Here is a 26,911-nt window from a genome sequence, read left to right as displayed (position 1 = left end):
TAATCCATAATAATAATAATAATTATAATATCAGGAAATAATGGAAGACTTTTACATTGTAAATAAAATTTGAAACGATTCGTTGTTCCACTTTAAATGTTAACATTTTTGTAAACGAGCATATATGCAGTATGCATTTACGCATGATATGCATGACGTAATGCAAAATACTTATTTATTGTTGCGAGAGACTTTATCGAAAGGACAAGCGCGCGTCTACAAATACTTTTCCATCTTCACATTTTTCAATCGATCGAATCTCTCTTTGGAGCCAACGACTTTCTGGGCTTTCTCTCTCGACGATCGGAAAACGCGTTGTCATCGTTTCAAATAAACAATTACCTTAGATTTATCAAATAATTATTTTCGTTTCTCTATGATTCGATAAACAAATAGTAATTTGGAAAAGTACTTTCTTTAGAGAAGATTATCGTAGAAAATATTTCATGGAAAAAATTGCTAAGATAATTGAATGATGGAATGAAAATTATCATTTGATTATTAATGTGATGGATAAGAAAAGAGAAAAAAAAGAAAAAAAAAGAAAAACAAAAAACTGTGATTATATACGAATGGAAATGAAAGATCAGGGTATCAAAGTGAACTATATCCGTTACTGTTCGGGCCAGGTAGAGGTGGCAGAATCGGGCCCCGTTCTCCGGATGACTTCTGTCGTCCGTCAGTGGGGCTCAGTCAGTAGACAGTCGGTCCGCCCTGTCAGCTGGTCTCTTCCAATCGCGCGTCAACTGAACTGCCGAATGGGTAATCCGAGCGCGGCAGAGAGACAATTGGATAAACATTTGGTCAATAGTTTACCTTATCTTTGTTTCTAATAAACGAGGAATTTATTCTACTAGGTATAGATAATAATAATAATAAGAAAAAAAAAAAGAAAAAAAAAGAAATAATTCGAAATAAAGGGCAAAGGTTGTAAACGGGGCCCGCGCGGGCCGCATGTGCGCGAGTGTGCAGTTTTTCCACCGGAAACATCAGCGACACGGTGCGAGGGATCGGTCTACGCGAGGAAGACGAAAACGTAGGAGAGGAAAGGAAGCGACGGGAGGAGGAGGAGGAGGAGGAGGAGAAGAAGGAAGTGAAGGAAACAAGGAAAGTTGCGTTTTAAAAATAAGAGTATTAAATAAATAAAGAAAGTAGAGAAGTTTTATATATCAAAAAAAAAGAAAAGAAGAAAAAAAGGAAAGAGGAAAGGAAGAAAAGAAGGAAGGAAGAGAAGAGTTCGACCGGTCAGGCAGGAAATGACTATATCGTACGCGAGCGAAGTGCCAAACGGCTCCAGCTTTGGCTGCTTCTGGAGGATCCTGGTCAAGTAAGTCACTTTCCTGTATTTTCTTTTTTAATTAAACATTTTTTTTTTTATTTCCGCTTTCTATAATCTTTCATCGTCGGTGCACGATGTCATTGCTCGTTAATTATATGATATAGAAAGAATCGTTTAAGTTCGGTGCCTTAGCAACAGTTGGAAGAATCTTTAATTCTTCCTTTACTTTCTTCATTTACTTTATCATATTTTTCTTTAGAAAAAGACAATAATATAACGCTCTTAGATAAGCCTAATTACCTAACTTCGAAGTGTCTTTTTTTCTTTTTTTTCCTTTTTGTTTGCGAGAGTTTCGCGATTCTTCCATATCGGCGAGGCGCAGCAATCGGAGTCCTTGATCTAGAAATGTAATGCTAGTTTCCGACAAACGTCGATACCGCCAGTGTAGAGAGAACTTTAGTGGAACTCTTTTATATGTGACAAGACCGTCCGTCCGTCGTTCTTCGAATTACCTTGTCAAAGTTTGAGTTACATTTTGCAATCAGGTCAAAGTCCAAAATTTCTTCTGAACGATTAGATAATTGTTAGAATAGAAAATATTAAGAATTATAAGTTTTCCTTCGTGGAAAACGCTCTAATCGAGTTTATGCTTTTGTTAAGTTCAATTTAAAAAAAAAATAGATTACAAGAATCATAAGATTTACATATATGCAGCGTGCAGATCAGTTTTCTAAAATTGATGAGTACAACAGTTTAAAATAATTTGTTTTTCTTATTATGTTATCGCAGCCTAATTGTTTTTTAATATACGATTTCTAAGAAACTGGTATACTGGAGTTACTATTTATTAGTATTAAAAATACTCGTAAAAATATTCTTCTAGACGAATTTCTTGATATATCTTATAAATTTAAAACTTTTATTGTTTTGATAATAAAACAGCAATTATTACTTAATGATCAAATATTTGGATTGCTGCTTATAGATTGAAAAACAACGCAATAGCAACACAAGAAATTTCCAATTTTGGTAAATGACTTCATATGCTATAAACATTGAAATAGTTCGATAAGAATGTGTATCTTAATAGGACAACATTTGAAATCGTTACAACATTAGTTTTTCTCTACATACGATGGTAAGAAAGCAAGCGAACTTTGTAACCGGATTATCGAGAAGTTTGGTGTGGAACTGGTCCAGGAAATTGGAGCACCAACTTCCAGACGGTATGCATAGTTGTTGCTGTGCTATGTAAGACGAAGACATTGCGATATTGCGACCTGTAGATCATTGTGCAACATTTGACTTTCGATTCGATCTACCATTCTGTTCAATCGTTTGAATATATTCTATTACAAAAAAAGAAGAAAAATAAAAGAAAATAAATCCTGGAATAATGTTCTAAAGAATAAATTCTCAATCGATCCAATGAAGTTTTGATTTTAAACACGAAATTGTAAATTCTTAGTAATTTTAATTTTGAGTATTCGAAAATAAAGTTGTAACGCAGGAAATGAGATACATGTTAAAACTTGCTAACCCAAAAATGATGCTCGGTCAATGGATGTTTATAGTACGATCAATGTTTAGAGGAAAAAAGGTTGCCCATAAATCGATTTTAACCATAACTGAATACACGTTTAATTCGTAGTATTGTGGTTCCACTGAATTACGTCTCGAGTATTTCCCATTTGTAGTTGAAAAATTGTTTCAACAATAACAGCTATATTACCTGAACGACCATGTTACAATTTTTGTATATAATTATGATGTTATTTTTTATAGAAAATATATTGAAAATATATGAGCATGAAATTAATAAAACAATTATTATTTGTTTTACTTTTAAAATTACAATAATATGTTTTTCATTTCAAAACATGTGTTTTCAGTATGTGTTGTTGTTAAATATATATAGATCCAAAAATTGTATGAATGATCAGATTTTTATTTGAAATTGTAATTTTGCATTCAAATTTGATATATATAATTACATTCAATTATTATAAATTTAATATTCTATATATATATAATAATTAAGATATTGTTACACCTAAATGTAAATGTTAATAGATATAATTAAATTAAAAAATAATTTATTATCAAAAGATAAGTTATTTATTATTGTTTAAAAATGGTTTCCTTTTAATCATCTAGACCAGCAAAAAATTGATTATTTTAATTTAATCAGAATACCTGTCAATAAAAATTTGGTTGCATTATTTATCATATCTTATTAAATTCTACGGTATTTTTAAAAGTGATGATAAATATTTATAAGTAAATTTAAAGTATATTCTAATAAGTGAAATATTTTAAATATTCTTCGAATGCTCGTACAATATAATTCTACTGCAAAAGTAACTGTCTTCTTCTTACATAATCGTTTTCAAGAATCGGAGACATTGATGCTTGTCTCGAGAACATCCACCGAACATATAGAACTTTCAGAAATTATGCGAATAAGAATAAAATATTATACAATAGTTTCTTAGAAGACTTCTAAGGATTAGTATAATGACGTCGAGATTAGGTTTGTAACATTGAAAGAAACGCTCCAAGAGATCGATTTGTTCGGCATTGAAATATTCTGAGAAACGATATCGATTGTCTGTTCGAAAACACTTGATTAAGCAGAATTCGAGAATGTTGACAAATGTTTTTACGAGTGATTACGTTATACGTATTTCTCCTAAAATATAATACAATCTTGTGAATTATTATTAAATAAAGAAATAAACAAAAATAAAATTTGTATTTTATTGTAACAAATATTATTGTTATAAAGGAACGGTCATTCAATCGGTTCCGATAGGTATAAGTATACAGAGAATGTCGGAAGGTTTGATGTTAAAAAGATACAAAATTATCTACAGGATATTTTAAAAGTAGTTTTACCGAGTCAAGAAAATTTTATTCATTTAATTTAATTTTATCAAATAATTTTATCTTACAATTTTTCCTTAAGGGACCATATTTGATCTAACTTTTGTATATATAGATATAACTTTTGTATAAAAGAGAGAGAAAGAGAGAGAGAGAGGTAGAATTTAAATTAATTATAAATATTTATATTAAAAATATAAATTTTAATTATTAATAACATTTCAGAAAAAAAGGAAGTCTCCAGAATTGTTGCATCAAATTAAACATTTTTTATGAACATTTGATAATTGCAATGTCTGTTTTGTGGACTCATATTTTAACAATATTTATCAATAAAAATCTTAATATCTTGAAACGAAAGACAATATATGTGATTCCGTTAATAAATTAGAGTTGATTTTTCGTTTTTCTTTTGTAACTATAGATTTTAAAAAATTATAAATTATATAAATTTAATAAAACGAATTTTGAGACATCCTATCTATAAAAAGAAAGAGAGAAAAACAAGGAAAGAGAGAACGATGGTAACTTTTGTTTAACATTATCGATTTTGTCTGACATCATCATCGAACATCATCAGACAACAATGATAATGTCTTCAGGAGATCTTTGTTTAGAAACAAATAAAAAGAATTTGTCGTTTCTTAGTCTTGAAGAACATATGTCGCTTTTTAATAATAAATTTGCCGAGTTTATGTAAATCTATTTATACCGTATCCGGTCAAACGATTGATTTTTAATATAAGATTATATTTTTTACAATGGAAATCATTGTAAATTTTTTACGTACTTTAGTAACAAATAAAACAATTAAATAAACATATTATAATATAATTTTTTAATAATAAAATAATATTATACTTTAATAAGAATAAAATATTTGTAACTGTAATTATCATTGGGTCAAATACAAAAATTTGTAAGCAACCATTTGAGCGATGGTAATACTTTTAATATTAAAATGCCATTTATTAGCCTATTAAACCCTATTAGCCTAGATAAACAATTTTAAATGAATCCATAAAATTTGTATTTCATATTCCACTTTCAAGAAATTGTACAAATTTTGATATAAAACACAAGCCTAACATCGCATGCTAATGAAATAACGTATTTTCTGATATTTATGACATAATTCATAAAGTATTTTCCTTATGTCATTTGAAACCAGTTTTCTAATACTTGTCAATTGAAAGTTAATATTGGATACAAAATAACTTTAATAAACCAATAAAAATAAATTAAAGAAGGGACCTATAAAGTAATGATATAGATGATTATTAAAAATATTTATATTTATTGGTATGCCAACTAAATCGTGAAAAACGCATCTTACTCTTGCTCCACCGATTGCAACCGATTCAAACGTCCTTGTCGGAGCTCGTTTGTTGACATTTTCACGACCTTTAGACGTGGACCGTCGACAACTGTGGTGGCAGTGGCAGCATGAGATCTTCTCCGATCACAGTTTCTCTTTAGCGAGCAAGTCGTCTAAAGAACGAACGACTCCATCGAAACGGCCTTAACGGCTTTCACGTAAGAGATCTCGCTTTCTTATGTACGTTATACCACAGCTAACGTATGTACGCGCTTGCTGGCAAAACGAGAGCTTCTAACCACTATTGATACTTGCTCTATAAATATACCGTAATGTCTAGAAATAGAAAATATCTCTAATATCTCTCTTACCACAAATTCCTACAAGATGTACATCTTCATCGATTTGTAATATAGGTTTTAACTATCAATTTACCCTTTTGCTACTTACACTATCAAATTAACCCCTTTGTTAAGGATTAACATCCTTAACTTGATTCTTACCAAATATCCAATCAGAATAAACAAAAAATTATTTCATAAATATATATATATATATAATATTTTATAGGTATATTTCTATTTCGAAAAGAAAAAAAAGCGAAATAATTTGAGACTTACTTTACCGACTAATCATTTTAATTAGCTTTAATAATCCTAGTACTAACATATGTTGTGTGTGTAAATATACACCTGTTACTGTGGTATTCTAACAAACTGTAAAGAAAATTCTACGACAATTTACTAGAAATTTCTAATAAATTAATTACTTTCCTATCTCTGGCACCAGATATATTTTAGCGTCTCATAGATTGAAACATACTAATTTAACGAACGACGTATTTTGTTTACTCTTCGCAGTTCTAAAGATAATCACTACCGTTACTCTAACGTTCATTCGACTATTTTTAATATCATCTATTTTTTTTATTATACTCGCATACGTATTGGGTTATTCCATAGCTTAATTTTCCTCAATTACTCTGCGCCATGTTTTGACCTACGCACAACACGATAGATATAAAATCAACCTACGTTCGTACAATTACGGAAACGTTCAAATTATTCGTTTCAGGATACTTGTTTATATTTCCATTTATAACCGAATTCCTCAATAAAATATCGATGTTAAATCGATAAAAAAAAGAACCTTTGACGTGTTCTCTTATCGGATCTTGGCTCCTATTAGCGATTATTTATACTATTATACGTATATACGTGTAGAATATATACATGTAGAATATATACGTGTTTGTTCGTCACTACGAGTTCAAAGGAAAGAAAACGAAGATAATGCATAAATACTGTTGGTAATATCGAAAAGTGTAGGATGTTCGTGTTTGCCTTCGATGGTTCTCTCATTAATACAGGAAGAAATCGTTTTACTCTTTTCAAACGACACATAAGATGAAGCCGGCACGTAACTTTGTCTTTTTATTTCTTTATACTCTTTTCCAGTTTTTCCATAGTTACGAAGCGACGCACCAGCTGGAACGAACCAGCTTTTCTATCCGCTTCCATCGAGAAAATACTTTACTATAAGAACAAAAATAGAAGGATTACGATAAACGCTTCTATAAATACCTAGGGAGAATCCAGAACGATCTATAAATACGATACGTCTATCCAGAAATAGAAAATAATCTTAGGAAGTTTCTCGCAAGTAACTACTACGGTAATGGAATTTGAAAGCAGAAATTCTCTAACATCTTGCCAATTCGTTATAGGGCTAATAATTAATGATTGATATTATTATTATTTTCTGATTTTACGGATGATTAGATCGGATCATTTATTTATTTATTTAAGGGACAAATATATTTTCGATAAGATGGGATTACAACTTTTTCAATATTATTTTTTTTTCAATTTTATTTATTCATTTCATATTATATTTATACTGGATACATTGGAAACTCTTATGGTTTTTAGTAACGCTGGAAATAATTATTATAACCGATTACTAATGCAGTGTTGTGATTTAACCAAAAAAAAAAAGAATGATTGATAACTTTTTAAGAAAAGAAATTAATGTTAAGGAAAGAAACTAGATATTACATGAAATAACGAGACGTTTTATCCTCCTTGGCGTGAAAGTCAGTATGGTTTTAAGTAATACCAATCACATAATTGTTTGATAAAATTTAATGCTATTTTGATTTGATGTCTAGATCATAGTTTTCATCTTGTTTACATTTATTATTATTATTATTATTATTATTATTATTATTATTATTATTATTGTTATTATTATTATTTTCAATAAATTTATTTATTTTTATTGGATTTTTATTTTTTATTTTTAATCCTTACGATATATTTTATAAAACTGCGATAAAATTTTATTTTAAATATGACAGATTAGAACTTAATGTTGATTGTGTGTGTGTGAACTTAATATTATTAGGAAGTTTATTCAAAGTGCACGTTCAGATAGAATCTTGTCGTTATTCCAATTACTTAAACAGGGTCACATGGTATCGATCGATCGATCGATCGATCGCGAATTCGATTCCATTACCATCTTCTTCAAAAAACGAACAAACGATCAGTATCACAAATTTAGTTGTCGGTAGCCTCGCCTTTTTTACAAGCCTCACTCATGTTCAAAAACCGCGCACGGTTAGTATCGTTTTTGCACCACTACGAATAACAATGAGAGACCCAATGGAGGAAGACTGCTCTGCGATGCGCTTCGATAAGGTGGCACACATTTCGTCGTTTAACTTGCTCGTTTCTTGAGCGCGTGTGCATATGTGCATACGAGCGTGCGTTCGTACGAACGTAACAAATGCATTTTTTGAAACTCGAGTGCCGCTACGTTCTTATCGACTCGCCTAGAAACACGCAACTGACCCAACCAGTGTCCACTGTGTGATCTTCGCTACGTGACTATCGTTAATTTGCATGTTTTATTTGTAAAAAAGAAATTACAATATTTGTCAAAAAAATAAAAATATAATTATTAATAAAATTTATCAAATTGATAAATTTTAATTTATATCGGGTTAAGGCGAAAGTTTCTTCGTATTTAAATACAACATCCTAACAAATCTTCTTTCAAATTTAAAATGAAGTTTATTAAACTCTAAATATATAATAGTAATATTATTGTATATATTTTTATATATAAACGTTTCATATAAACGTTATTTAGTATAATGAAAAATCCATGTTTGTGTGCAATTTTTCCAAAATTGCGATTCAGTTTCCGTTTAAATATGATATTAACGATTAACAAAGGATAATATACTACTGTAGTAACAATAATATAATTATTAATATATTTTTATTTAATTATTTATAATTATGCAAATATATAAATTTTATATATTTGCATATTTTGTTTGTTTGATTTATTCTCATTTATCTTTATCTTTTTATCTTTATTTCTATCTTCTAATGTTTTTTTTTCACATTCGATAGAGTGCGACTTTTTTACATAGTCCATGTTGATCATTGAGTTCAGACATTGAGCTTAGGATCAAGTTACCGCTGGAAAACAGGATTTTACCAGACGGTAATTAACTATTGATCGGAAGTTTCCAAGATATAACGATCTTTTTCTACGTATTAAGTTAAAGTTAACTTATTCAGTTAATAAATATAGGAAACTCCGGGAAACCTGACTATGTAAATACATTTATTACAGTACAATACAACAGATATAGGTTTTGCTTTAAATTAATTCTTTTGTAAGTCAAATTTCAAGACAAAAAGGTGAATTGAAAGTGCAAAATAGATAGAATTTAGATATCAAATAGAAATCCTTTTCTAGCGAATATGCAAGATCTTAGAAATTTATTAGATTGAATAAAATAATCGCTTTTTTAAAGAATATCAATAATACAAATTTATTCTATTAGTTTGTTCTTCAATCAGATTTATGTCAATAATCGAAATAAACGCGATTATGATAAGAAAAATGTAAGTTTTTGTGATATGGAATATTGATTTTCTTTAGATCCTTGATTGAAGTTGAAAAAATCTCACGTAGCCGGATTAAAGGACACAGTACAGGGTCGGCTGCATGTTGAATTCTCTTTGAAGTAAATAGGTACTATACTCGCTATAAAGACGGCCAAGTCTTATCAAACGATCGTGTGATGTGTGACGAACATTCGAGTTCCGATAATTTGCTGAGTAAAATATGAAATCGATCGTACACACCTTTTTGCCATTCGACATTGAGAAAATTTCAGCATCCGTCTCAATAATCCGTAAACAAACTCGATGACGTTCTTTTTTGCTTGCCTCGTACACCAATCTACGTTTCGTCTTGCTGTTTAATCCGAGACGAAAAACGATCTAGGTTTTTGAATTATCTTCATTCCGCGTAAAACTTCTTTACGAAGATCAGAAGTATCGTTACATACTGTTTGTATATTTTTATTAAATTTTTTCTTTTTCGATACACTTTATGTTTTACCTCGCTAAAGGACTTGAAGTATGTTTTTTTATGTATTAAACAAAAATATTAAGCTATAAGATCTTCTGATTCAAAGTAGACAATGTTCTGGTTAGTATACATTTCTTTTGTTTCAATTATTGACGTAGTTTTTAATTATTTTTATTTATTTTGTTAATATTTTAAAAAATAAATAATCATTGTATATGAAAATTTTGTATAAATATTATTTGTCAATATTTTATTATAAATATTATCTTAGCATTGCTAATAATAATATTGCTAATAGCTTATAAACACAATTTTTTAATGTTTTTTAATAAAGCAAAAAATGGACTATTTTTTTAAATTTGAACAAGACATAAGGACGTCAATATAAAAAAATATTTAGAAATTTAGATATGTCGAAACTATTGCATTTCGAACACCGTAAATAAAATTTCTATTGAAAACATTTAAAAAAAATAAAATTTTTGATATTATAATGTATCCTCTATTTGTAGATACACTTTAAAGGATTGCATAGTTATATCTCACGGTAATTTATGCTCTACAGTAATTGGAGCAAACGCGTGACTGAGTTTATCGTTTCACTTCACCTCTCCCTAGAAATATACTACTACCATTACTACTTCTATCACTATCATAGTCCTTATCATTACTAAATTATTAATATTATTATTATTATTTGCTAAAGGATCCACAACCACACCTTTCTCCTTCCTAAATTTTTTCCCCATTTAATTATTTATTTCTCTCTATCTTTTTTATTTTTTCATTCTTATTATTTTTAGGACCAGTAAATTTGTGCATAATTGCATATTAGTTTTATAATAAAATAAATAAAATGTGTTCATCATATATACTTTCGGGAATGAATTTAATAGCTCATAAGAAAATCAATGGAAAAAAAAGATTCTTAGATAAAAATCTACCTCGTGAGATACAATATAATAAATCGTTTAATTTATTTCTCCATGTGAACGTATAATATCACCGATATAGAGATCTACGATAGTTGCTTCCTTTCTAAAAAAAAAATAACTGCCGACAAGAACATTAAATAATGTTCAGCAAACAAGCGTTTAAATGTTTTCAATTGTGGAGAAAAATCATCTCGAATGAGATCTAATAGATTTTAAGATAAATCGCGTTCGTTAGTATTCCATTCGATTGGAGATACTTAACTCTGGTAAGAAATCTTGGTATCACGGTTTGTAAAATATTTACCTGTTTCTCGGTCATTCGTATTAACGTAAGCCGGCACGTTGACCCGCATACATACACACTATTTAATAGGTGAGCATTAACCGTAGTATTTCGATGGATCTTAAAGGTAAATACGTAGCTTGGGTAGATGTTTTTCTTTTTTTTTCAACTTAAACATATTTCTAAGGAATGAAATTTCAAAAGAAACGTCTATATTTGTAAGTAAAGGTACGTTGTATATCGTAGTAAAATGTTAAATACTTAAGCCTATTTCCGGATATTAGTTTAACTTTGGATAAATTACGTAATAAATTTGAAGAAAAGAACACAATTTGTGAGTATCGGTAGATTGTATTGATCGAAGATTCATTCACGGAAGTGGAGAAACATTTGAGAGAATCGGTAAGGGCAAACGGTGAGAGCATCACTCCGTGAAGCGTGACTGGTATTTGTTATGCAATGTTTTGTTGCTTCGTGGCCTTGTTGACTGTATTGGTATTATCTTGCTTTCAGCGAGGAATCAATTACAATTTGTTACCTTGATGATCGTATCTTCGATAAAAGGTGAAGGAAAACCCCAAGATACTTGGACACCCATTAATATGCCATCGATACATTTTTGGTACGAGGGCTGGTGTTAGTTTTTAATTGGGATGATAGATAGAGAAGAGGTGATTATTTGAAGAATTTCTAAGAGAGAGAAGAAATAGTTGAAAAGTTGGCGCGTATTTTTTGATTTAAGCATTATCTGTTATCTTTATAAATTAATCATGTTTAATTAAGGAGTAATTATTTCAATCGAGATAAAGATACATTGTAATTTTTTCTCGGAAATTTCTATACTTTATTTTACATGAACAATCGCATAGATTAGACATGAAATTTTTGATTATAAGAGTACGATTATTATTTTATTAAATCAATGTTTTTTAATATCACATTTTTAAAAGAGTGCAGATATTGTTTAAAAGTGTCTTTCGTGCGTAATGGAGCGGAAGAATGAAGTTAGGCGTTAAAGAGAATTAGATTTGAATATATCTTATACCAGCTAGAGTTTACTCTTATCGATCGAATAAAAAATAGTTCATGTAACATACATATTTAATAATATATGCTAGTGTATATTATGTATATGTTACGATTAATGTGGAGAAACGTGGATTCTATAGAATGTCCGGGTGTTCTGTTCTTGTTAAAACAAATGTATTTTAGTTTAAACAATCCTAATTATTGTACCGTCCCCCTCGAAATTTGCGAAGAAATACAGTTAAAATTCCTTTAGAATTAGAAAATAGGAAGAATACTATTGAAATACTTCCGCGAGTAAATGTATGAATATCAAACAAAAGTTCAACAGCCTGTTTTAACCATGATCGATCGTAGTTTTGTAATTAGAATTGAGAACAATGAATTGATACCGAAGGTTGAGCTAATAAATTCGATTCAAATTCGTTAGCTATAGGCAATTTCTAGAAATTCGTCCTTGCGTCTGGTATTTGTCGTGACTTTTAGTAATGACGAAAATAAACAGGAAGCGAAGTGAGGATTCTCTGAGAGGCCAATGCTCGTAATACTTCAAGGTCGGATAAAATTTGCTACTCGTTTAAATATTCCTAGCTTCGTCTTGAGACGTTCTTACTACGTTTCGCATTTACGGACAATTCAAACGAAAATCAACTTTTTATTCGTATAATGCTATTTTTTTATACTTTAACTATTAAACAAATAATTATAATATAAATAATATTATAATACAAATATTCTGATTATGGTATGCGTTTGAAAACAATCCAGTAACTTTAGCATTAAACTTTACTTTTCAATGTTAACAATACATATCCATTGAATCAAAGTATTCGTCCTCCTTCCTATTGTGAATTTTAAATAATTAATATTTGTTATTTAATACAGATCTTCAAAATTCTTATTAACAAAAACCTATATTAAGATTATTAAATTTTTAAATGAGGGTGAGGCTAGCAACCTACCCTCGGTAAAAACAATAAAATCGCTCCCAGAAATAGCAATAAAATAAAGCTATTGTAACAGGACGAAGTCCTAATAACAAAAAAGAAGAAGAAGAAGAAATTTTCAAATTGATATAAATCTTAAAATTTTTAATTTTGATTTATTGAACGAATTATTGTATTCATAGGTATCGTTCTTGTTAGGAATGAATTAATTATCGTTATTAGGATTCGACTAACAATAAGTTTTGGCACGGAAATATATAATTGCTCTTTATTTCGTATAAAACGTGCAACATATGTGATACGCAATAACCGCGTGAATATAAACCTTCGACGCATAATTGACGTATTCTTCGCACCTCGATTCAAGATTAAACAAGGTTGTTTGTAAATGTGTCACTGTCAATCAGGCTCATCGGTATGTATAATGCTTGCCTAAACACCGTGAGTGATGCCAGGATACTTGAATTATTTGTATGGTACAGAAAGGTACGGAAAGAGGTATAAAGGAATATTTCATTATGCTGTCAGCATAAAAAAAAATGAATTATAGAAGGTTACTGATTCTCAGCACTTGCAACGACTCATGAGAACAATTCATTACAATTAAAGACTTTTTTTCTTTATATTCTTTAGAATTTGTCTTATTCGACATTTGGTAAATTGTTTTATCATATCAGATCTATTATAGGTCTTGCACTTTAAATTCACCCTTTTGCAAGTTAAATTAACACTTTTTCACAAGTCAAATTTTTCTATATCAGTAACTCGTGACCCCGTTGACCCCTGTAACCATCATAGCTTCCTTCTGTTTTTTTAAGGGGCCTTCACGGGTCCATAACCATTGTTACTATATTATTTTATATCTTGCAATTAGAATTGTGACCACTACGGTAAAACATGAAAACTCGCTTGGCAGTCAACTGCAAACGGCTTCTTTTGAGTTTATTATAAATTTCAACTGCTAGTTGGTTGGGATGTTTTTCTTTTATTTTGCTATATCTTTTCAAAAAGGCGAACTACAATACCACAAGACTTAAAATTATATTTTATGAAGAGTCCGAACATATGTAGTTCCATCGCTGTCCTTTTGGTTTAGTTAACTATTTATTTGCATATAGTATAGACATTTTTAAGTTTTTCTACATTTTCTCAATTTTGGTATACCATGGTGCATCTACCACCGTTCCATTTAAGGCGGTATTCTAGTGTGAGGAATCTATAATTTTTTATTAATTTTATTATACACAGATATTGTGTGTTTTTTCTCATTTTCATAAATTCATAGGTATATTGAATAATCATCACAATGAAAAAAAAAGTAAGAAAAAATAGTGTAAAATTTATATTATAAATAAATAATTTCGAGAAATATTGAAATTCAAATAAAATTTAAAGTATTTTATAAATTTTATTATGCACGTCATTTTCTCTTGCTGTTGTATTTCACGTCAGTTTCTCTTACTGTTTTTCATATTTCGTGGCAAAATCTAACCTCAGGAAATTTTTTTAATTCTTCAACAGATTTCGTCAATTTATCTCTTTGACAAATTAGTAGAAAATTATTACGTCATAATAACTCATTAACAGTCCAAATAGCTGACCGATCTTTTCTTAACGATGATCACGAGTGCTTATCCACTAATCAGTTTACGCTAGACTTAAACTTCCTACCTCTGATTTAGCGCTATTATTAATTAATACTTAAGTATTACTAATTTTTTACCGATGTTAATCTTCTGTATACGAATTATGTAAACAGACGTATATAAAGGAAGCATACAGAGTACGGAATTTACGTTTATACCTAATTCATGTTTGAGTTTGTTTGCTTCCGTTACCGCATGACGAATCAAAAATTTTCGAGAAATTGATTTGTTTTTTATTTTTCAGTCAATATAAAAATATTTTTATTATGAAATAGTATAGCAATGATATTTATCTAATTTTTTTGATAGATATTAATAATACAAATAAATAATTACAAAATACAAGCCAAATATTAGCTGGAATAATGTAATAGAGTTTAATTAAGTTAGATTATACAGAAATACAGGAATCAATTAAATGACAAAAAATTAATTAAACACAGTACAAACATATAATTCTGTTATTTATATTTTATTTGAAATAAAATTATTATTCTAAAAAATTATTTTTATTTTGTAATATTATTCAAATGATACAAAATGCAATATTTATAAGTAACATTCTAATAGGGGGACCGGAAAGTAATGTCGTTTCTGCGCATGCCAATACTTGATTGTCATTTGTCAGCTCATTGTTTGGTTCAGAGGCGTACCAAAGACATTGTGAGGTTATAGTGATTTCTTTACTTATAGACAATTGAATTACAATTTTTTTTTGTAATTTTGGGTAAAATGGCCAGCCAAATACCAGAAGAGGTACACATCCGGCATTGCATGCTCTTTGAGTTTCGCAAGGGAAATAACGCAACAGTTGCTACCAAAAACATTTGCGATGTTTATCCAAATGCACTGGACATTCGTAAATGCCAAAGGTGGTTTTCCAAGTTCAAATCGGGTAATTTTGATCTTTCCGACTCGTATCGATCAGGAAGACCATCAGCGTTAGACAACGACGTGTTAAGGGCGGAAGTGGAAGCAAATCCGTGTCAGACGATCGAGGAATTGTCAAACAGTCTCAACCAACCTTGGTCGACCATCCAAGAACATTTGAAGCAGATTGGGAAAGTAAGCAGAGCAGGTGTTTGGGTCCCGCATAATCTGTCCGAACAGAATAAGGCTAACCGATCAATCACATGCAACTTATTGCTTCAACGACACAACACAGAAGCGTTTTTTGATCGCTTGATCACAGGAGATGAGAAATGGGTCCTGTATGATAACCCAAAACGCAAAAGGCAGTGGCTCTCTCCAAATGAAATCCCTCGGAGTACTGCTAAGCCAGGTTTACACCCCAAAAAAGCGCTTTTGTGTGTTTGGTGGAGTATTCGCGGCATTGTTCATTTTGAATTACTGAAACCTGGACAAACTGTTACTGCAGACCTCTACAGCGAACAATTGCAGCGAGTCAATCAATCTTTAATTGAAAAGTGGCCAGCGATTGTCAACCGAAAAGGCGTCATTCTCCAACATGACAATGCAAGACCGCACTGCGCAAGGCGAACTCTAGAAAAAATTAATGAATTGGGGTGGGAGGTGCTGCCTCATCCACCATATTCGCCCGATGTTGCACCATCGGATTTCCACTTATTCCGAGCGCTGCAACACTTTTTAAGTGGCAAAACATTTGCAAATTTGGATGATATCCAAAATGCCATCTCTAGATATTTTGCCGAAAAACCAATTAATTTTTATCGATCAGGGATTGAAAATTTACTCACTAGATGGCAAAAGGTTATTGACAATGATGGGGAATACATCATTGATTAAAAATAAAGACTCGTTAAAAATGTATGTGTTTGTATTTAGCGTAAGAAAACGACATTACTTTCCGGTCCCCCTAATAATAAAATTTTTGTTAAGAAACACAAACGAATATATCCTTCTTACATTCTTGATATGACCGTATCTCATGTCACCGGGTTCGTAGCAAAAAAATTCGTAATACGAATTCACAATCGGTATTACGCAATCAAATAGCCGTCTACTTTCGTATGTAAATACGTCTGTATACCTTGGTTTTATCAAAGACCTCGAACAATACATATACTAATTAATGATACAATATGACGATTTAAAGCTAAGTTTTTTTACAATCAATAGCACAATTCAAATGCTCGGAAAAGATCATTGGATTTATGGTTCTCAATTATTACGGGTTCAAAGAAATTTAATTGTTTTCTTTATTTTATATATTCCTGAATATATTATATTTTTGGTGACGTGTAATGACGTCAGAATATATGAATCATTCAAGAAAAATTATATTTATATAATCAATAGTTTGTTAAATAAATAGTCGATATACAGGGTGTCTCAAAGGTTATTAAACCGAACTATCTTTGGTCAATCATTTTTTAACAACACTTTAACTGGTGATTGCATATTTTGAAATAAGAAATAACATATTGTAATTCAATTTAATACTTTAAATTAATGTTTATGTTAAAAATAATACGTAAATTGTAATATTTATAATTATACTGATATTTTATTAATAAATTTAAAAAAATAATCATTAAAATTATTGATTTAATGTGAATAGAATCCATTAGAGAAATAACAATACAGGTTTCTAATATAGTTTAGGATCCACCATACTGTTACTTATCTTCCGATCCGTTAGCAGGATAAATAAGAAGTATCAGAAGGATGATTTATAGATGACAAGCTTGTTAAATATCCGTAAAAGATTTACATAATTTCCCTCTCATCGACATTTTGAGTATCTTTTTCTCGATTCAGTGAAGACAGCGATCTTGATTCAGGAAGAAAACATTGCTCATTGTCCGCCCACGAAGAACGCGACACGTATAGGGTCATGCATGGAGAGCCCACGAATCTCAATAAACATTTTTACAAAAGCCAGCGTATAAGTGCTCGCGCGCGCAAATTCGGAACAGGTGTTTCAGAAATCAGTAATGACGTGAACCTAGTGACTGATGTAGACGTATTTCTTATTTTGCACATTTTTAAGATAATTTGACAGTTAAATCATTGTGAGGACCAGTCAACACTCTGTTTGAAATGCTTTTAAAAATTGCTTAGAAATAGATAAACAATTAAGTTAAGTTTACAATATTGAATTGTTATGTTTTTATTATCGTATTTTTATTTTATAAATCACGTTTATAATGTTGAGGTGAAATAAAACAAATACTACTTTTTTTCACTTAATATACGTTAAATTTCCATTATTTACATTTTCAACAATATGGTAATTTTTTGTAGTTACTAAACGAACTACATTTTTGGTGATACGCACCGTCTTTGGATGGAACATTAAAGTAAGAGCCACCGGTAGTGCGCGTCTCCATGAACGTGTTAAGTGTCGAGAGATCCGGAAACGAAGAGAGATCCTTAACTCCCATTTCACTATCTCAAGTTTTTCAATATTAAAAAGACGGTAAATTATAAAAATAATAAACATTTATATCATTTATACAGCTAGCTATATCTGTATTTTGTTTATTGTTAGATCAATAAATTTTTGTTCCGAGAAAGGCTGATACTCGGGTAGAAACGTTAACAATACAACGTTTACTGACCTTCATTTCCAATATTCATATTCACATTAAACAACTTAATCTAGGTCACTGAGAGCTGCATCGGATGCACCTGGGATTGGCAACCCTGACCGTGATACACGATGTTATATCTTGGCAATGACTCCATTAAATTACTAAGTCGTTACTATCCTTTACAAATACTATTTGAATTTGATGATTTGATGATTGAGACTCGAAAAGAAAAAGTTATTGCTTGTATAGAATTTGTGGATGATAAAAAGAGACAGCCGTATATGCTTCAAACGAGTACGTTCATACTTATTATAACTTGAAATGGCAATATCGGATAGAACTTCTTGGTTTATCTGATAATATTACTTCTATGTATAACTTATCATATGTTATTAATTTTGTTATTAATCAAACAATGCAATTACGAGTTTGCGGTCACCTTCCACTTGGGTCATCTTATTGTTCTCAAATGTCAGCCCACCACAGTAGGGAAGTTACGAACAGATTGCTTCAAAACCTCTGAACAACTGATGACGTCACTTATATATGGTTGTTCTTGCTGCTGCAGTTGTTACTTCTATCGTCTCATACATTATTCACACACGGCATTTTTTACATCTCGGTAAATTATAGATTACAAACAAAATTTTCCATTTATACTACGTAAGCGATTGCAATCGCATTTCCGTTTGTATTTAACGTGGATGATAAAAAGCATAAACATTATGAATGAATTGTTTAGGGATACACGTTACGTATATTTACTAATACAAACAAGTCTCATATAAGCAGGGAGAACTCAAATTAAAAGAAAAACTATACCAAAACTAGAAACTGAGAAACGTATCAACTCGTCCTAGTCTCTCTTATTTGATATACACGTATTAGTATGTACTTAAGAAAGAAAAGAAATAGAAAAGTGGACTGGAGATTTCGTAGTTGGTACGACAGCTGGGGTAAAAAAGAAAAAAAAATAAAATTGTGCAACGTGGCGAGGCAAAACGGCATCCGTCTGGTCGACAAGAGCGATAAAAGGCCTTGGCGAGCCTTGACCGGTGGACCGTTACTTTACGCCATCTAGCACGGAGTTAGACTCCCTATTTTCTTCTTATTAGATGCAAGAGACGAGCCAGCTCCTGTCTCTATAGCAATCATACTCAACTTGCGGTTTACGAGCCGCATGCGGCCCAGCAAACTTTCCAACGCACTCCGACACTCCCAATCATGAATGTCCCTTTTTTTTTAGTAGCCAAAGTTGACTGCTGGACACTTGTCCTCCACCACACAACTCTCTACCTTCCACACCTAAAGTTTTAAAAACGCCAATTGTTTTCCAACCCGATGATTTTCTTTTAGTTATTAGACATTAGTTTCTTAATCACCGTTTAAAAATAGATCATTCTTTTAAATAATTAGTAAACGATCAAAATCGAATATCGTATCAATGTTTTAATACACTGACTGCTTGATATATGAAACGAACGTATGGAATCCACGAAGAAAGAAGATTGAGTACCCCTGCTCTATTGCCTTCCAACTTTGATAGAAAACATTTCAATGTCTTTTCTCTTCTATCTTCCATTATTTTACATTTTTATTTTCTCGTACGTCAGAAGTTTTCCAAATTTTAAACTTCAAATTCATTATTGGTGAAAAAACGAAACAAAGCTTGGGAGATGAATGTTATTTTTGAATCTGGTAAATAAATCGATTATGTAACTAATTGTATCCATTTATAAACCAAATGTCATTTAATTGACTTCTTTTTTGTTCAGTTGATTGTACAATGTCATGGTATATCTTTGATGGATTTCATTTTTTGCTTATTGATTTAAATTAACTTACAAGTATTTAATATTCGCAATACAAAATTTTTTATAATGAGAAACTGTTTTAAACTGTTTACAAGTTCTTAATGGATTTGATTGATGCTAATTTATTCGAAGCAATTTCTTCTTCTTCTTTTTTTTCTTTTTGTTAGGACTTCGTCCTGTTATATTTTAGCTCTATAGTTCCCTTCAGGGCGTTTGTTGCTCCTGTGACTTTGATGTCCAGCTTTCATACCACCGTTTTGGAGGTCTTTCAGATGGTCTCGCATTCTTTTCTTATTTCTTTGTTTCTTCTTCTGTCTCTTACAATTAGTGAGTTCTCTGTTACAGCTTGTAGCGTCTTCATCTCTGTAGTTCTCAGGATACGTTTTGTTATCGTGGACTCTGTCCTTGTCTCTGCCGCGTAGGTGATTATCGGTCTGATGCAAGTTTTGTATATTCGTGTCTTACTTTTGATGCTCATATGTTTGTTTCTCCATATAATATTTCTAAGGTATCCAGAGATTATGGAAGCTTTGATTGTTTGGTCTCTTATCTTCTCTTCTAGGTTTCTGTCGCTCGTAATGATCGAACTTAGGTATTTAAATCGTATCACTTCGTTGACACTTTGGTTGTATACTGCTAACTTGCATCGTCTGGGCTCCTTGGAGATGGTGAGTGATTCGGTCTTCTGTACCGAAATAGTCATGTTAAGTTTGCTTGCCGTCTTTTCGAATTTGTACAGCATCCTTTGTAAGTCGTCTTCGCCTTCCGACATGATGACTGCATCGTCGGCGTATATTATTTTTTTTTTCTTTTCTTAACTTGTCTCCTTCTCCAGCTGTTTTCACCTCCTTTATTATTTCGTCCATGATCAGATTGAAAAGGATCGGGCTTAGACTGTCGCCCTGTCTGATTCCACTTGTTGTTGAAACAATTTGAAAGTACCTAACATTTTTGATAGACAAGTTTCGGACTGTAGCATAAAATCTGTTATGTAATAATTTACTTCCACGTTGAAGCATATCTCAAAACTAGTGTCCGTCTTTACTTGGAGACTTGAATTACAAAATTATAAAAAAGCTCTTTTATATTTTTTATTGTAGAAACTGTCTACACAATCGATTGGCAGAATAATTAAATAATTTCTTTATAAAAGCACAATAAAATTTGTCACAATTTAATCAGTTTGGTGGGTTAAGTACAAGGTATAAGAAGACTATACGTTATTGTTACATATAGCTAGTTTGCAAAGAACTGTGACGATGAGTCACGTTTAAGTAATAATTAGAATTCCGCGTACTGATATGAACGTACAATGACGTACTAGTCGTTTCCTATATAATTCTTTACGACACATTGAATCGAATTAGTGTTTTCATTATGCGACTGGATTCGATACTTTATAGAGATTTACGTTTATTAAATATCATAGTGTATATTTGAAGAATTTAAAGAATCATTTTACAAATGACAAAAAAGATTCGAAACTATGACTGATTATTTTCATTGAAAAAAGAAAAAAAAATACGAAACCACGATTGGGTTGTTTTAATTGAAAAAAAAGATTCACGAAAAAGATCTTATTTTTGCATCTCGTAACTAGAATATGATTTCTAAACAAGAATTATAAGAAAGAATAAGAAAGAAAGGCGTTTTAAGATAAGGATCGAATCTTTGAACTAAAATGTCCTATCTTAGATAGGATTATGTAATTTTTCATAATATATAAACACTCATGCTTTTTCACGTTTATAGTTCTTTTTTAATGGTTTGTCGTTTACTAATATAATCATTCTTCTGAGACAAGAATGAAAAGAAAGGCACTCGGATAATAAATCTTTGCGTTCTCTCGTGTCACGATTTTAAAAATACGAATTATGTCATACCTTATTAATATAATATTGACATGTGAATAATATATATATGTATAAATATTGACATATACAGTGACCAAAATAAATATTCAAATAAGATATAGATCGGAGAATTTAATTATTAATAATATATTTTGAAGTTATTAATAATCTGTTTATAATAATATATTATTTTAATATAATTATTGAGTGGCTAAAAGAGAGAAAAGAGGTACAAGTACTAATTTTTTTTTAATTTGAGATAAATGCTACAAACTAGACAATCTCTAATTAAATAGTAAATATATTATTGCAAAATATATTATTAGTTGTAATAATAGTATATTTATTATTAATAATTGATTTCTCTATTAACCAGTTAGCTGTGACGACCTTCTTGAAAAGTGTATACTTAAATTGTGTCGCTAAAATAAACCGATGACGAGTATACTTATCAAACACAGTGTATATATATATAAGTGTGTATAATAATACTGAAGTTGGAATCGAATAACAAACTACAAACAAATCTCCATTTACAAATGTCCTGTTGTTAAAAAAAAACGACTAAATTCCAAGTAACTAATCTATCCTTGCATTTTCTTCGTAAATTTCATAAATTTTCCTATAATCTTAGTTTTCAACTATTCGATGTTAACAAACAGAGAAATATCAAGTATAAATAAAAACAAATAATACAAATAGCAACAAAACATGATAAAATTATATAGGAACGCCTTCGATTGATTAAATTCGAACATTTGTGAAAAATGAATGAAACACGGCCAACAGATTGAATTAAAATTAAATCGATGGAAATAAAACCGGTCCCTTGTAAAGAAGAAGGATTCGTCTTGTATAAGTTTGTTGCTTGTGTGCAAGTGTTCGCATTGAAACCGCGAGAAGCAAGCAGAGAAAGGACTAAAAAGGAAACGCGTTTGTAGTCGAGCTAAATTGCCGCTATAGTATTATGTTATAACGATCTTGCATAAACGTCGGCTGATATCTGATTGCTTATATGTATGTATATACTGTAAGCTCTCGCTTAGTTGGTCCATTCACTTGGGAGGAGCGAGTGAACGAACAAATATGAGAGGAAAGAAAGAATAGAGAATGAAAGAAAGAGAGAGAGAAAGAGAGAGAGAGAGAGAGTGAGTGAGTGAGTGAGTGAGTGAGGGAGGGAGGGAGGTAGGGAAAGGGAGAGAGAATGTTCAGAATGCGCGTGTGAAGCTCACTATATTTTCTTTTCTATCTTTCAACGCGTCATCGAAGCATTCACTTATATGTTCGTCAACCTTTACGACCTGCGTCAACGATTAAGCTGTTTTCTAATTGAAATTATTATAACTCCATTTAATTTTTATTTCGAGATATTTAAAGGGTTTGAATTGATTAGAAAATATTACTAAATTTTGACGAATTTTGGTACTGTTTTTTAAAATATAAATATATTTGTTTGAATTGCAGAGTGAATTTAAGGAGCAAAACCTATAATTAATTTTATTATCCGATAATAATTAATTAAATCAAGGGTACTTAATCTTTTTCCTTTGCTACTCGCGCATACTTCTTCTTCTTATAACAAGTGGGCCGCACATTGGCGACAATTGAAAATTGATGACAAAAATAAAAGATTGTGGGATTAAAAAATAATAGACGTATTTAAAATTTTTGTTGTCAAGGGTGTAAATTTGTGGGTTGAGGGTCAAGTAGCTGTTAAACAACTGTTTAGCAACTAATTGTAAGAAAAAAGTTAAATTCATGACTGTGCGTACCAAGCCGCATTTAAAAACTTGTCGGGCTGCAGGTTAAGTATTGCTGAATCACACTGGTAATATTAAATTTGCAATAATTTTATCATGTATACCTATTTCTACCATGATTGGTAAAAATAATCGATCCCTAAGAAAAGTTTAAACATAAGTTCAAAAACGTGATCGAAATGATTGTAACATCAATAGTTGGATTCGGCTGAAACTTCTGGGACCTAAAATCATCCGCGTATCTAGAAATGAGTATCTTCGTGTAAAACCGACTTAAAGATATTTGCGATTCTCTTCCTAACGCAACGGAAATCGATCTTTTACGCTATGATTCACTCGGTGAACTTATTTGTCTTTGCAATGAATCACAAGAGCACCAGAGCCCCGTTACAAACTTAAGATGTTTCTTGGAAGATAAGGTAAATTTAAATTATCACTAGTTGACAATTTACTTGCAATATATTATGATATATATGAGTCACGAGATGATTTTTTTTCCCTATTTTTTTTCTAGTTTAGTGGACCGTTTCATGTTGCAGCCTCGGACATGAAAATCATTTCTAATCGATTAGTGGAAATTTATGATATTCATTATTTTCCGTGATCGGAATCTCGTAACACCACGAACGATTGATTGATTATCGATACTAGTCAAATGATATTACCGATAACAATATGTGAATACGAAAAGACAATGCATCTTTTGCAAAACTTGGACTGGTTTATTGTATACAATTTTATTAAAGTAACAACGAAATGATAATTTTTACGCAAATGTGCACACATACCTATATATGTATTTCATGTAAGTGATGAAAATTGAATTTATTACGAAATACGATCTATACGAAGACATAATTATAAAAAATGATTTATTGAAGCATCACTAGAGATGGTAGCAATTATTGTTAATCGATAGGATTGAATAAGATAAATATTTTTTTACTTGTAAATTGAAATTGTATTTATTGTCTTATACACGCACACAAGCTTCTTGACCACGTTAATGAAACTCGAAATAATGATTCATTAATTAAATAAATCAAAAATCAATTCAATTTTTCTATTAAGTGTATACTTCATCTTGTAAATATTTGAAAAATAATGAATAGAATAAAAACAATGCAGACTAAAAACTGGATCGTATCGCACAGAAAAACACAATCGTATAGGAGAGAATTTTTGTTGCAGATATTTTTAAAGAATCGACATGATATGACATCTCTGAAATTATTGAAATCAAAGCAGTAATTTGGTACCAAATTGATAAGGCAGATAATTAACGCGAGATTTTTCATTATCGATACAAATTACGCAAATTTATTGCTTCACAGATGACATGCGATATCAATTTTTTTAAAGATATCAAGACCTAAGCCGGGCATTCATAAGAATACTGTTATTGTAAAGTATGTTTCATTAATTTTATTTTATTTTTTTTCTATATATATAGTATATGTTATATTTATTTTTTAAGAAATATAATTAAAAGAAAAGGGTATTATAAAGGGTGTGAAGTTTCTTCTTCTTGCCAACGTTATTATTTTATTAAAAAATCAACATTATTGCACAAGTTATATAGTTAATAATTATAAATAGAATTACACACACACACACACAAACAATAAAAAACAAAAATTAATTATTTTTACGTGCCTAGAATGATACATTTCTTAGGATAATATTCATTGTACAAACATACAAAACGTAAATTTAATCTGGTTTGGTCGGTATTGGTTAGAAATAAAAAAGATACAAGTACAGTTACTAATAGTTAAAAATGTATTCTGTTATTTTGTTACAATAATTTTCGGTTCGATAGATAATCTTTTCAATTTCTTTATAGTGCGTAATACCCGATAAGACATCGAGGGTGAAAGTAACGTAATTTGAAAGGAATCTTCTTTTCCTATAGAATTTGCTAAGTAATGTGTTTAGAAAGCCGACGACGACGGGTCGTCCACTTGGATGTGATCATCTTCGTGCATGCGTCATCTTAAGACGATCGATAAATCAATTAGTCGATCAAGATATCTTCAGAGTCTTAGATCGATGCGAGAAAAGATATTTATTCGTCGTAATGTCGGGGATGACCGATGGGTCAATCGCATGTAAATCATTGGAACAGGAAACTTGTTTTCTGTTTCTGATTGTCCCTTTGTTGACATCAATATTTTCATGCAAAATTCTTATTTTCTATGAGTCATAAGGAATAATAATATTACTCGTTTTTGTAGTATATTTGTGCTGGTAATTATGACCGTGGACTAACAATAAGTCAAAAAATAGTAAACGTTTATTTTATGATATATTTTATTTTAGATTTAATCCTTTTTTTAAGAATTTAGAAAAGTTTAGAAAGATAAAGATACAAGGTACAATTACAGATTATTTACAATTACAAATTACAAGTTACAAAGTAAAGATACAGTTAAATGACTATGTAAAGTTGGTAAATAAACGTTCTTTTATTTTTGTCGATTTTGTTAGTGGATTTAGGACTGGATCGAAGATTTATGGTACCCCTAGGAAAATTTGATTTTCAATGTTCTAGTACTTTTTTTATTTTAAATTTTGATTAAAATGAATGAAACTGGAAACTTTCAACTTTTAAATTATATCTTTTCTGTTTTAAGATAACTTTGTATATTAACATTTTAATTTTGTTATAAAAATACAATTTTAACAGTTATTTTATATTGTGTTTGGTTAATAAACGTTTTTGAAGGAACATTTTATAAAAATAACTATTACATCAGAACTAATTGAAACTGTTAAGTTTCCTTCATAAATCTTGATTGCAACTGTGTAACATGGATGAATTCACGGTGGCGTTTCGTGTCGTGTCATCGAATGTCACTGCACGAAAGCAATGGGGCAATGTCTCCTACCATGACCCACTGACACGAAAACAATGAAAATACCTCGTAACTTGTGAGACCAATATTTCGAATCTCTCGTTGTAATCGCGACGATCGTGCCATCACTTGCGAAAAATATTCACCGTATACTTTCATTTCGTATGATTTCACCAATATTCATAACTTTTTGAATGAATGATTTTCCCCAAAATGTTTATAAATTCACCGTGAATACAAATATATTTAATTAAACAATAAGCAGATCCCCACATTGGTAATAAATAGATTAACACCCCGACTTAACGCTGTATTTTATTAAACGCAAATTTTGTTATACGCAGTGAATAATTTTCTTACGTTTGCGCTAATTTTTACATGCGATTAGAT

At 30.4% G+C, this 26,911-nt stretch overlaps 1 protein-coding gene across 1 annotated transcript in view; it reads left to right on the top strand.

The window, feature by feature from the left end:
- The first annotated feature begins 677 nt into the window (after nt 1-677).
- The window catches only part of LOC122523131 (bestrophin homolog 15), a 74,735-nt gene continuing 48,501 nt past the window's right edge, over nt 678-26,911 (top strand). Inside the window, exon 1 of the mRNA XM_043644739.1 lies at nt 678-1,327. Within this exon, the coding sequence (XP_043500674.1) occupies nt 1,257-1,327 (71 nt within the window). The 5' untranslated portion in view covers nt 678-1,256. The remainder of the gene's footprint in view (nt 1,328-26,911) is intronic.

Source organism: Polistes fuscatus, unplaced genomic scaffold (genome assembly GCF_010416935.1).
Source record: "Polistes fuscatus isolate 324 unplaced genomic scaffold, CU_Pfus_HIC Scaffold6, whole genome shotgun sequence".
Lineage (NCBI taxonomy): Eukaryota > Metazoa > Arthropoda > Insecta > Hymenoptera > Vespidae > Polistes > Polistes fuscatus.
The sequence above is the reverse complement of the archived record's forward strand: the minus strand, read 5'-3'. Positions and strand labels throughout refer to the sequence as shown.